The 13,017-nt window shown below is 41.8% G+C and overlaps 1 protein-coding gene across 1 annotated transcript in view; it reads left to right on the top strand.

Annotated features, from left to right (window-relative positions):
• The window catches only part of LOC124606745 (condensin complex subunit 2), a 195,570-nt gene that overhangs the window by 151,468 nt on the left and 31,085 nt on the right, over window positions 1-13,017 (top strand). Inside the window, exon 10 of the mRNA XM_047138782.1 lies at window positions 8,400-8,522. Coding sequence (XP_046994738.1) covers window positions 8,400-8,522 — 123 coding nt within the window. The remainder of the gene's footprint in view (window positions 1-8,399; window positions 8,523-13,017) is intronic.

Raw genomic sequence — 13,017 nt, 5'->3', positions numbered from 1 at the left:
TTATCTCAGGACCTAGATTGTCTAAGGCACCTGCCCTTGTAATCATTATTTTAACAGCATATTTATAGAGTCAATTCTTAAGATGAGCATCTTATTTATGGTGTTCTCAAAACCTGAAATGAAACTGGCACTGTTATGGCCATAAAGCTTCCTGTAATCCTCCAAGTAGTCACACAAAAAGTGCTCCTGATGCCTAGAAAATTCATTGACAGGACAAATAAGTTTTTTTTTAAAACAGAGAGCAAGATATTTATGGCAGTGCAGAAGTTTCCTTGAAAAAATATCCATTAATGGTGTGTCATTCCTGATGATAGTGATCAGTTTTGCAAAATTAAAGAGAAGGGTGGTGCATCCTTAAAATATTAAAGACATTGTGGCACCATATAGTGGAGATGTTGAGTCGCAGATAGGCACAACAAAAAGATGATCAAACAAGTAACCTTTTGGCCAGAAAGGCCTTCATCCGAATTAAACACCACACACACACACACACACACACACACACACAACTACACAGACACACAAATGGACATTCCTGTTGCAATGGCAAGACTGTTTATTGGTACTCGATTATTGAAAGCAGTTGGGGGAGCTTATGGAGGTGGGGAAGAATGCAAGGAGGGGTTTGCCGGAAAGAGACAGGTCTTCAGACAGATGACTTAGTGCCTGGACAAGACGAAAAGAATACAAGAGGTGGAGCAAAGAGACATGTAGGAAGAGGGAGAGGGGTAAAATACAGCACAAGACTCTCTGAACTATGTAGATGGGAGTTATCTCTCCAGCATATCCTGCACTCTTGCAATTCCCCTGGCTGATATGTCTACTAATCTGTTCCCAGTGCCTCACCTTAGCCTTCCCTTTCTCTCTTCTGCCCTCACCACTCCTCCTCTGTTCGGATTGTATGCTGCTTTTCCCCACCATTTTCCTCCCTCTCTCGACCCCCTCCACATGTGAGCATTCTCTCTCTCTCTCTCTCTCTCTCTCTCTCTCTCTCTCTCTCTCTCTCCCCCTCTCTCCCTCCCTCTCCCTCTCTCCCCCCACCCCCTCCCTCCCCCCCTTTCCCTCTCCCCCATCTCGCCCTTCATCTTTTTCCTCCCCTCCCTTTTCTCCAGTCCATTTCCGTCTTCCTACATTTCTTTTTTGCTCTTCCCTTTTTTCTCATAGTCACTGAAGGCCTGAATTGTATAATTCTTAGAAATGGGGTGTGATTCACTTTGTACTAGGAAAGAACAAGTTGGTGTGGACTGAGATAATGGTGAAAAATGAAAAATCCCTTGAATCTCTGCTGTTCGGGGGAGGGGAGAGAGAGAGAGAGAGAGAGAGAGAGAGAGAGAGAGAGAGAGAGAGAGAGAGAACTTCATTTATGATTTAAACCTACTCTGCCTACATTTGTACTCCTCAAGCCATCTTACATTGTGTGACAGAGGGTACTTCTGATACCATTAATCCCCCCCTCCCCCCTCCGCCTTTTTTTCCTGTTCTAGTCATGAATAGTGATAGGAAGAGTAATTGTCATTAAACACTCATATTAGCTCCAGTTTCTCTGATTTTTTTGTTGTGAGGAAAACATAATCTACTAACAGCAGAAAAAATCATAATGCTAAGGAGGAATCGTGCGATGTAAACAAAAATTGGAAGGCACTAGCGGGCAACCTCTGGGAAACCTGCCACACCTCAGTTGTATAAGGCGTACCTAGGCATGCGGGTCTCTGTTTTGGTGGACTTGTATTTCCCTAGCTGTTTATGGGACCGAGACGGATCCTTCGAAATTTTCCCTTCCTGCTCCCAGCGGAAGGGTGGGTTGCTAGAAGCTAACACACCCAGTCTAACAAGAGGGCCCAGGTAGCCAGTCCTCCAGATGTGGGAGTAAATCAGAACAATGTAGTAAAGAGTAACAGTACACAGGCTGGCAATCAGAATGTGTGTTTAGTAACAGAAGGGCTTGGAAGGAATTATTGGGTCTCTCAAATCTGTAAAGCAGTTTTGAAATGGAACACTATTGGTTGAAACATTCAGTTCCCAACAAGCTGTTAATCTAAAGAGAGCTAAGTGCCTGGGGAAATATGCCATTGACACAGAGCTCCACAGCACCCTGAACTTCAGCAAAGGTGTTATGTCATGTAGAGATCTAGTTAATATTCCTATAGGAGAATTTATCCAACTTTTTGTTCTATATGGCTGTGAGACATGGAGTATCTGGAAACAGGACTTCCATAAGCTCCTCGTTTTTGAGAGAAAAGTGCTTCGGAAGATCTTCGGTTTGCTTTTGGATGCAGACACAGGGGAATGGAGGATCACACACAACCAAGAGCTTTAGGAACTATACCAGCAGCCCAACATAGCAGGACCTGTCAAAGGCAAACGAATGCAGTGGGCCGGCCATGTGGCCTGGATGAAAGATCACAGATGGCCTCAGAAGCTCCTGGATTTTACACCTACAGGAAAGGGACCTCCAGGGAGACCCAAAAAACTTTGGAAGGATGGCCTCCATGAAGATTTAAACCAAGCATCAATAAATGTGGACCGATGGCAGATAGCAGCAATGGACAGAATTCAGTGAAGGAGGAAACTTGTAGCAGCATGTGGTCCACTGGGCCTGATCATGTAGAACAAGAGAAAAATATAAGAATTGAGGAGCAAGTCCAGAGGGAGTTGTTGGTGTTCAGAACATTATGAAATGGCGGTTGGAGAACTGGTGAAATCCATCTCCTCCTTTCTTACCTTCAGTAACAACAAACTCACAGAACACATCAAGCCGGGCTTTCTTTGCCTAAACGTATGGCCATATGTCCCAAACCTGATGTGCTGTTTTAAATGCCAAAGTTTTGGGCATACCATGCTAGCGTGTAAAGGAGAAGCGATGTGTGGCAGCTGCTGTAAGATCGCTGATGAAGGAGTTGGTTGTTCGTCTCCTGCACAATGTATAAGCTGCTCTGGAAACCACCCTGTATGGAGTAAGGGCTACAGAATCTTCCCACAGGAACGCAAAGTACAGAAAATAAAAACAACAAAGCATATCCCCTATGATGATGTCAATAAGTTCTACAAGTCCATGCAGCCTTCCACATTTGCTTCAGCTCCAGCAAAGCCCGCAAAACAGAGAAAAGCCAATGGGAAGCAACAACAACAGGTAAAATCTAGTAATAAACTGGCAGACCATGTCGATGTGATTCTACATAATGCTTCATCTGACTCTTCCCCAGAGCTGATAAGTATGAGATGTGTGTGGTGGCAATCATTTCACCCCACAATTAACCCTCTACCTGCTGCAGTCTCCCTACCCCAGCAGAGAGACAGGATGATGGTGCTACCCCTGTGATAGATGGCTCCTATACTTCAGTGGAACTTGCAGGGGTTCACAATGCATGTGGAGGAACTTCGGCTACTATCTCATGATAGACCACTTTATCTGTGTCTCCAAGAGATTAGTTTCCTTCACCATATACCCCTGAGCTATGAGGCTATGTACTCCACAACAAGGATGACCTGAGTGGAAGAGAGCTAGAGAAGGCATAGGTATTTTAGTCAGTACTGACTACCACTCCTCACCTCTCTTCCTTATGATAAATTTACAAGAAGTTGCCATATCAGTGCTTGTATGTCATTCATTGGCAATATGTTCCCATTACCTGTCCCCATTTGATGCGCTGGACGAAGAGGCTCTCAACCCCCTTACACAGCTCCCCCACCCCCTCATCCTCTGTGGTGATTTTAGTGCACGCAATGTGCTTTGCGGCTCTGCAACTACTTGCCCCCGGGATAGAGTAATTGAGAGGCTTCTCATATCATCATGTGCCTATTTGCTAAATACAGGAACTTCTGCACTGCAACTGGGTTGTTCTCTGCCATCAATATTTTGTTTTGTTCTCAAGCCCTTGCTCACATTGATAAATGTGATAAATGGGAAGTGGTCGATGAATTGCATGGAAATGATCACTTCCCAATGTGGATTCACCTACCAGATGGAGTGGAGCCTGAAAGGAAACCACCTTGATGGGTGCTCAGTAGAGCAGACTGGAGACTGTACAATCAGCTAGCCCAGTTTGAACATCATGTCATTGTAGAGGTATAGGTGGATTATATTACCAAAATGATCCACCGCGCTGCTGAAGCATCCATTCCACAGTCGATGAGACAACCGAAGAGGCAGCCTCTTCCTTGGTGGAGCTGCCCTGCAGTGAGGATTGGGCATATGGCTCTGTGTAGGTTCAATCTAGCCAATTGCAGAGAATCTTGTAGCCTTTCAGATGGCATGGGAAAAATGTCAGAAGACTATTCGCAAGAGCCAGAAGAGGTCGCAGCAACAGTTCCTGGACACCATAAATCATTCCACGAAGAGTTACACTTTATGGGAGACCATCAGGAGAATTTCTGGAAGAGAAGGGAGGTGTCTCATGGCTTCTGTAATGGGGAATGGCACTCTCCAAACCAGACTGCAAGACACTGCTCAGAGTATGGCAGCCTATTTTTCCACAGTTACTGCAACTGCCGGTCAGGATCCAGACTTCCAACACCACAGAGCAGTTGCTGAGAGAGCCACTTTGGAGTTCTGCTCCACCATTGATGAAGATTACCACTGCCCATTTTCCATGTGGGAGCTGGATTCTGCATTGTCTATGGCTCGTAACACATCCCCTGGTCATGACAGTCCATTACAGTAACCTGCGGCACCTCACAAGGCAAAATAGAGAGATCCTCCACGCACTTCCCACTGCAATTTCAGTGTTCGGTCACTTTTCTGACTCATGGTGTGAGGAAATTTTAATTCCTCTTTTAAAACCTAGGAAAGACCACACGTGCCCAAGTAGTTATCACAGTGTTGCCGTCACTATCTGCATGGGAAAGATCTTGTAGCAGAAGGCCGTCCGCTGCTTTGTCTGGATCTTAGAAACCAGGCAACTCCTTAGTCGCTTTCAGTTTGGGTTTAGGAGGTATCGCTCCATTTTTGATAACCTGCCACTCCTGGAGGCAGTTATCCAGCAGGATTTCCTGCACTGGCATCATCTTCTGGGTATATTTTTTGACATTGAGAAGGCTTGTGATACTACTTGGAGACATTTTATCTTTGAGCAGCTTCACAAATTGGAGTTTCGTGGCTGTCTTCTCATTTTTATTCAGTCCTTTCTCTCGCCATGGTATTTTCGATACAGAGTTGGTGACATTCTGCTTGATTGCTTTGAGCAGGAGAACGGTGTCCGTCAAAGTAATGTTTTAAGTGTGACTGTCTTTGCCATAGCTATTACTAACATTACATCAGTAGTGAAAAGTTCTGTCCAGTGTTCTTTGTTTGTGGATGACTTATCTGTGTTTTGCTCATCTTCAAGCCTTGCAGCGACAATGAGTCAGTTCCAGCTAACTCTTCGACGTTTGGATGAATGTTCATGGAAGAGTGGTTGTAAGTTTTCAATGGAGAGGTCTTTGTGTATTCTTTTTCCATTTTAAACTTTCCGGAGTTGAGGATAAGGGACACTTTCCTTAATTTTAAAAACATGGTGATGTTTCTAGGCCTCAAATTGTAAACTCACATGTTTGCCCATATTAAGGCCCTAAGTATTTTAAAATATGTTAGCCACAGTACATAGGGGGCAGACAGGACTTGTCTGCTCTGATTTTATAAAGCCTTTGTGCACTCTTGGCTAGACTATGGGAGCACGGTGCGTGGGTCTGCGAGGCCCTCTTATTTATAGATCCTGGACGCGGTGCACCATGAAGGGATTTGGTTGGCCACTGAGGCGTTAAAAATGAACCCCATACCAAGCCTCTGTGTGGAGGCTGGTGAACCACCACTTCACATCAGGCGAGAGCTACCAATGGTGCACCACGCATATAAAACACACTCCATGCCATACACACCTGCATACCATACCGTTGCTCAGCCTCGAATGGAAAGTTTTTTTTGTAATCGGGAATGAGCAACAAGGCCCTATGGGATGCGCACAGAGGATTGCCTTTTAGAGATGGGTGTGGCCAGTGTTAATGTTTTACATCGAGGTTGGAGCAGATTTCCACCTTGGCTCCTTGAGAGGCCCAGACTTATTTTAGACTTGATCAATTTGAGAAAGATAGTACACCAGATTTTACATTTCAATCTTTGTTTTTTAACATTTTAGATATGTATCACAGTTTCACAGTAGTTTACACTGATGGTTCCAAACAAGGGAATTCCCTTGGCTGCTTATTAGTGTTCCCCAACCATGTTACCAGGATTTGCCGTTTTGATGAGTATACTGTTTTTTCAGTGGAGCTCCACATGATCCTTAAGGCACTGGAACAGATGCATCATATTCAGGGCAAACAGTTTCTCATCTGCCCCGTTCCCTTAGTGCCTTACAATCTCTACAGAACCTGTACCCAGCTGAGAAATTTGCCCAGCTGATATATGACCTGGTGCTTGTGGTGTACAAATATCTGTATGCCAGTTTTTACAGAGTGCTTTGTATACCGTGATGCAAGGGCAGAAGATAATATCGATGGGGATCTGCCCTCTATTTTAGCTGATGATGAGACGAGTGTGACTCAAGTTTTAAAGTTCTGTAATGTGTCTGGATTCTGGCCTAAGCTTTTAGACTGGAGGCTTTAGTATGTTGCAGAATGGCTGGCTCATCCTCTTTTTTTATTTTTTATTTATTTTTTTAATCCAGCAGTCTGCCAGTCACATCCATCTGCTACATCGATTTAACTCCTCCCAACAATTTTTTCATGTTTAGTTGATATTTTAATATTAGCATGATACTTAGTTTCATGCTACCTTGTAGGTACACATGGCTTTCCATATTTTATTACTTTTCATTTACACGCTGTTTTATACTCCTGTTTAGTGTATTTTCCCGACACTCATCTCAAGGTATATTCGTGGGTGTGCTGAAGACCTTGCCGTCATGTGCCCATACCATCATCCTACCTACTGCTTGTCTACGTGTAATTTGATAACAGCATTATGGCACTGCTATCTTCGTAGAAACAACTGCATTGTCTGGATAGCCATGTGAAGCTGCCAATTTTATCCACTAGATCATTTACATATATTGTAAATAGTAATAGTCCTATCATACTTCTTCAGTACTCCTGAAATTACCAAAGGAGGATTTGGGCAATCTTTGAAACCAGAGGTATCCATGCACCAGAATATTTGGTTTGCATTCCTATTATTTTATTCAACTCTGGTGTAATCCTCAGATGCCTGACATATCACAGAAAATGATGTATGTCTGATGTTGTTTAGAAGGAGGTTTTTGCATATTACGTTATTGTTTAAAAGGATACTTCACTGTTATTTGTCTAGGTTAAAATATAAGTAGGTGTGTGGCACACAGGATTTCTGAATTGTTTGCCGACAGTGTCTTTGATGTGAAGGTAAGAGACTGACAGATATTGAACTGTAACTCTAGTAGATGATTTTTTCAAGCCAGAAATATATGGAAGAGGATAGATTGTTGCTACTCACCATAAAGATGACACGTTGAGTTGCAGACAAGCACAAAAAAATACTGTTCCTAACTGCCAGAGATGTGCTTGAGGTATGCTTGCATGTCTAAATGAATGTGTGTGTGTGTGTGTGTGTGTGTGTGTGTGTGTGTGTGTGCGTTCATATGCATATGCATATGCATGTGTTTTATTTTCTGAAGAAGACTTTGGCTGAAAGCTAAATCATAACAATTTTCTTGTTCTGCCTGTCTGCAACCCAATGTGTCATCATTATAGTGAGTAGCAATCTTTCATTATACCATTGATATTCCAATCTGGAGTTTCTGATGTTCGACTTTTCAAGCTAACATTAATATATCTTGCTCGAACAGTCCATGGGTATGCTGCCAGTTCATAGTGTGCAACGGGCACAATATTTCGGCAATCAGACATGTCGCCATCGTCTGGTGCACTGACGAACTGTTCGTCAGCACACCTGACGATGGCAACATGTCTGATTGTCGAAATATTGTGCCAGTTAGACACTGTGAACTGTCAGTATACCTGTGGACTGTTCGAGCAACAAATACACCGGGAGAAACTGAAGAATCACTTAATATATCTTGCTTCTTGAGATAATGGCTTATGTAATGCTCTTTTCTAAGAGAGGGATAATTCTCAAATTAATGTTGAACAATATAATGAAAATGTTATTTGCTGTATGAAATAGAAGATATGAAGTGAGATAGCAGATATGAATTCCCCAAGATTCATATCTTCTATATCATATTCCAACAAACATTGTCGTTATACTGGTTCAACATCGGAGGAGTAAAATCTAACAGACGAAAGGTGCTAAGATTAGAGTCGAGTTAAAGATACCACCCCACCCCACCCCACCCCTTGCCTCCCCTCCCGTTGCACTTCTGTTAGTTTATCTACGTCTTTCCTCATATATATTATCGCACTGTTGATGTAGTATTTGAAATTCACAGGTTGACAATAATGAAGAACCGCCATGTACCTCAAATGAAGACTATGTTACCTGTTTACAAGAGGTATACAATGATGATAATGAAGGCAATGATAAGTGGAACTTGCTGTCACCACCACCAAAGGTAATATCATATTGGAGTAGTAGTATAGGTTTTTTTTATTTAAGTATAAATTGAAGTCAAATTTAGGTATGTGTTCCACAAGAAAAATGCACAGAAGAGTGTATCTCCCCATGGAAAATATTTTGGTTTGAATATAGTATATACAAATAGATATTTTCTCATATTAAATGAGAACATGTTGCTAATTTGGTCCATGTGCATGTGTGTGTGTGTGTGTGTGTGTGTTGTGTGTGTACTGAATGTGGTTGTAGTTTTTGTGACTTGCTTTTAATATGATGATGGTCTGCGTATTTCCTAAGGTGTAAGGTAAAATTAAGCATTAATGTTATGTCCCCCTTCCAACTTGTATTGCCTTAACTCACTCTCTCTTCCTCTCTTTGTGGTGTCAGTGTTAGACTCATTCATTCATTCATTCATTCGTGTGTTCCACTGATCCCATCAAGAAGGATAACTTTCAGTAATGTGGAATAAGTCAAAGTATACATTAACGTAAGACAAAGACATCATAGAAACATAATCTGTGTATGTATTATATTAATAATAAACTATCACTTTACTGTGTGATGTATGACAATTAATATCTACTTCTGGTGCTAAAAAGTCATTATTTTTTGTTTGAAATTGCATAATATTAGTCTTTGTGAAATTAAGGCTTAAAGTGTAAGCTCTGAACCACTTGTAGGTCTATGCATCTGTATTCTGAGCTGTCTCTGCTGATGTTGAGTTTGGACCCTTCAGTAAAATCATTGTGTCATCAGCAAACATTACAGTTTTTGAACTTTCCTTTAAAGACATTGGAAGATTATTTATATAGGTAGAAAGAAGTGTAAACTCCATACGAATCTCCATAGCAGTCCACATCTTATGTTCTCCCCCCCACCCAACTCCAACCCCAACCCCCCTTCCCGTCTGATCACATATTCGTGCCTGAAATACAGTCTGTTAATGGGACCTCCTGCTTTCTGTTATGGAGGTAGGATTGCATCCTTGCAAGAGTGATGCCATTAATCCCATAATACTTTAGTGTCCTAAGTAGAATTTTGTAATCCACACATTCAGAGGCTTTGGCAACGAAACAGAATATATCAACAAAATATTCTTTCTTGTTTAGCCCAGCTAGCACTTCATCTGTGAGATCTTGGATTCCTTTCTGTGCAGAGAATCCTATATGAAAGCCAATCTGAGAGGAGCTTAACAAGTTCTACTCAGTGAAATGAGTCATTAATCCATCATACACCACTTTCTCCAATGCTTTTGAAAATATTGGAAAGAGTGGTATAGATCTGTAATTAGAAGTGGTTTGCTTGTTTCTAGTTTGTAGATTGGTGTTACTACAGCATATGTAGGTCTGTCAGTAAATATGCCCTGAGTTATTGATTGACTAAAAATATAGTTTAAGGGTAATTCTATAAAGTTAGCACAAGATTTCAATATTCTGCCAGGAACACCATCATAGCCAACAGGATTACTACTGTTTAGCAACCTGATAGATTCTGTAATCTCCTTGTTGTACTTTGTAACTATTGTCTGTTGACAGTGCATGCAGTGACTGCACAAGTAAATCTAATGCATCTATATTTACTTGTTTATTACTAGGTACAGTGCTTGTAGTCCTGTGAGAAAGTAATCATTGAGTTTGGTGACCAGTGATTTGAAAGTGTCACCACAGTCTAACATAACAGTTGCGACACTCACTGCTGTAGAAGTTGTTACAGTTTGACAGCTGGAGCAACAGTAGCGCTCGAAGCGGCAAGAAAGGGGAACTTCAGAAGTGTTGTAAACATAAAATTTGTTTTGCATCCCTTTCGTACATTTTTTACAAAATATTTGAATTTTTTGTGCCTCCAAGACTTTGTGTAATATCAGCAGACATAGATGTTGCTAAAAATGATTGTAAAATAAGTGCAAGTAGCGAGTAAAATCGTGAAACCAGTGGCATGTTACAACACATTCGTGAAGAAGCACTTTTGACGTTGGATAGAACTGCAGCTTGCCACGTTGATATCAACAGAATATAAACACATAGATTCACAGACGTGTACCTCTACATGCAAAAGGGATTGATGCCCCATTTGTCGTTCCGTTGGCCTGCTGTGTTTCAGTCATTGTCGCCTGCTGCCGCAAGTACGACCTTCATCTGTATATTATTCTAAGTGGGACAAATATACAGTGAGTGTAAACACCAAGTTCTCTAATCCAATAACACTGTCACAAGTGCTGTCATATGTTAAATTTTGCCATTAGAGACTTTTCATCCAATGACACATGCACTAGTTAATCAGTTTTGGAGAACTGCTGTACCTTTTGCTTTAAAAGGTGGAACATATTGTCACTTATCCCACATGTTATTTGTATGCCTTCCACATACCTCTGTAATGTATGCACTGATGGAAACATGAAACATTTTGACAAAACCTGTATGCCTTTGGGCTGTAATATAATAAATTTAGAGCAAACAGATTATTTTTGTCTTTCCATATTGCAGGTGGCATACTAATCTGGCTTAACAAGAAGTCAGGGGCTCTTTTTTAAAATATCGGGATCCTATAGTCTTCAAAATTGGTTTATTCCTCTTCACTTGATCCTTCCGATACAGTTTCTGTTGCTATCTATACTTAAAAAGGTAGGCACTTTCCTTGTCATGTAACAGTTTTGCACAAAGTCTAGCGATCTGCATGTTCTGATACTCCACATGCTTTTTCTAGACACTAATGACTGCACTTAATTTTACCACTTTATCGGCAAAGCATGTCTGTGTTGATGATTCAGATGAATCTGGCACTGATATATGGAGAGTTGAATGGATGTTTCTGTGCCATGGGAGTGTGTTACAGTTGTAGACGGATTGTAGAACCTTTGTGGCAGTTTCCTCTTCAGTGTCAGTTGGGATGGCTTATCTGGAATGCCAAGCAATGTGGTTAACTGCATTCCACATGAGTTTATTATTGTCTGTGTTTATGATCTGGTTTTGTTTGATGTGTAGCGGACAAAACTAAGTATTATTGTAAAGGAAAACAGGGTCTTTTTTTCATAAGATGTTCTCGTCTGCTGTTCACTATCAGTTTTCTGCTCCTAAAACAAAACATTAATCATCAATGTACATGTAGTTTGCAAGCGAATATCCTGACAATACAGTTTACTAACATGATGGTATATACCTCTCAGGCTGAACTCAACAGTTTAATTACTGGCCACTTGGCGCGCTGCTGGTGCAGTAGGCAGCAAAATCAAGGCGAAGTGTTGTGACTGTTATGTTAGACTATGGTGTCACTATTTCTACCTGAGCTACATTCAGGTTGGGGGAGGGGGGGGGGGGGGCGTTCAGTTTCATTTTGATTACTAAGTTTTTTTTTTTTACGTCATTCTAAAGAGTTTTTCCCTTCCAGAATGAGATTTCCACTCTGCAGCGGAGTGTGCGCTGATATGAAACTTCCTGGCAGATTAAAACTGTGTGCCGGACCGAGACTTGAACTCGGGAGCTTTACCTTTCGCGGGCAAGTGCTCTACCGACTGGGCTACCCAAGCACGACTCACGCCCCGTCCTCACAGCTTTACTTCTGCCAGTACCTTTTCTCCTACCTTCCAAACTTTACAGAAGCTCTCCTGCGAACCTTGCAGAACTAGCACTCCTGAAAGAAAGGATATTGCGGAGACATGGCTTAGTCACAGCCTGGGGGAAGTTTCCAGAATGACATTTCCACTCTGCAGCGGAGTGTGCGCTAATATGAAACTTCCTGGCAGATTAAAACTGTATGCCGGACCGAGACTCGAACTCGGGTCCGGCACACAGTTTTAATCTGCCAGGAAGTTTCATATTAGCGCACACTCCACTGCAGAGTGGAAATCTCATTCTGGAAACATCCCCCAGGCTGTGGCTAAGCCATGTCTCCGCAATATCCTTTCTTTCAGGAGTGCTAGTTCTGCAAGGTTTGCAGGAGAGCTTCTGTAAAGTTCAGAAGGTAGGGGACGAGGTACTGGCAGAAGTAAAGCTGTGAGGAGGGGGCATGAGTCGTGCTTGGGTAGCTCAGTCGGTAGAGCACTTGCCCGCAAAAGGCAAAGGTCCCGAGTTCGAGTCTCGGTCCAGCACACAGTTTTAATCTGCCAGGAAGTTTCAGTTTTTCCCTTGTTCTGCTTGTTCTCAGGGTTATGTTGAGCTCTCTCTTCCTAGCACAAGATACTTGTCCCAAGAGCTATCCACTCCTTATCCTTGCTTCTGTTTGATTTTGACCTTGTTTGTTTCAGGGAAAAATAAGATTGAAAGTGCTGTAGAAATATATTTAATGTGTCACATTTTTTAAATTGCACTAAAAAGTGCAAATTTCCCATATCTCCTTAAAGACACCTAACCACATGCATGTTGTCCTGAAAATATGTGATTGTGAATTTTTAATAATTATGAAAATACTTTTAAGAGTTAAAATGTGAAAGGGTGGAGTACATGGTACAGATGATAGCAAGTAGGTGAACTGCTCAAGCATTGGATGACAGGTAGCAT

Source organism: Schistocerca americana, chromosome 3 (genome assembly GCF_021461395.2).
Source record: "Schistocerca americana isolate TAMUIC-IGC-003095 chromosome 3, iqSchAmer2.1, whole genome shotgun sequence".
Classification (NCBI taxonomy): domain Eukaryota; kingdom Metazoa; phylum Arthropoda; class Insecta; order Orthoptera; family Acrididae; genus Schistocerca; species Schistocerca americana.
Note: the sequence above shows the minus strand (reverse complement) of the source record. Positions and strands in the feature narration are given on the sequence as shown.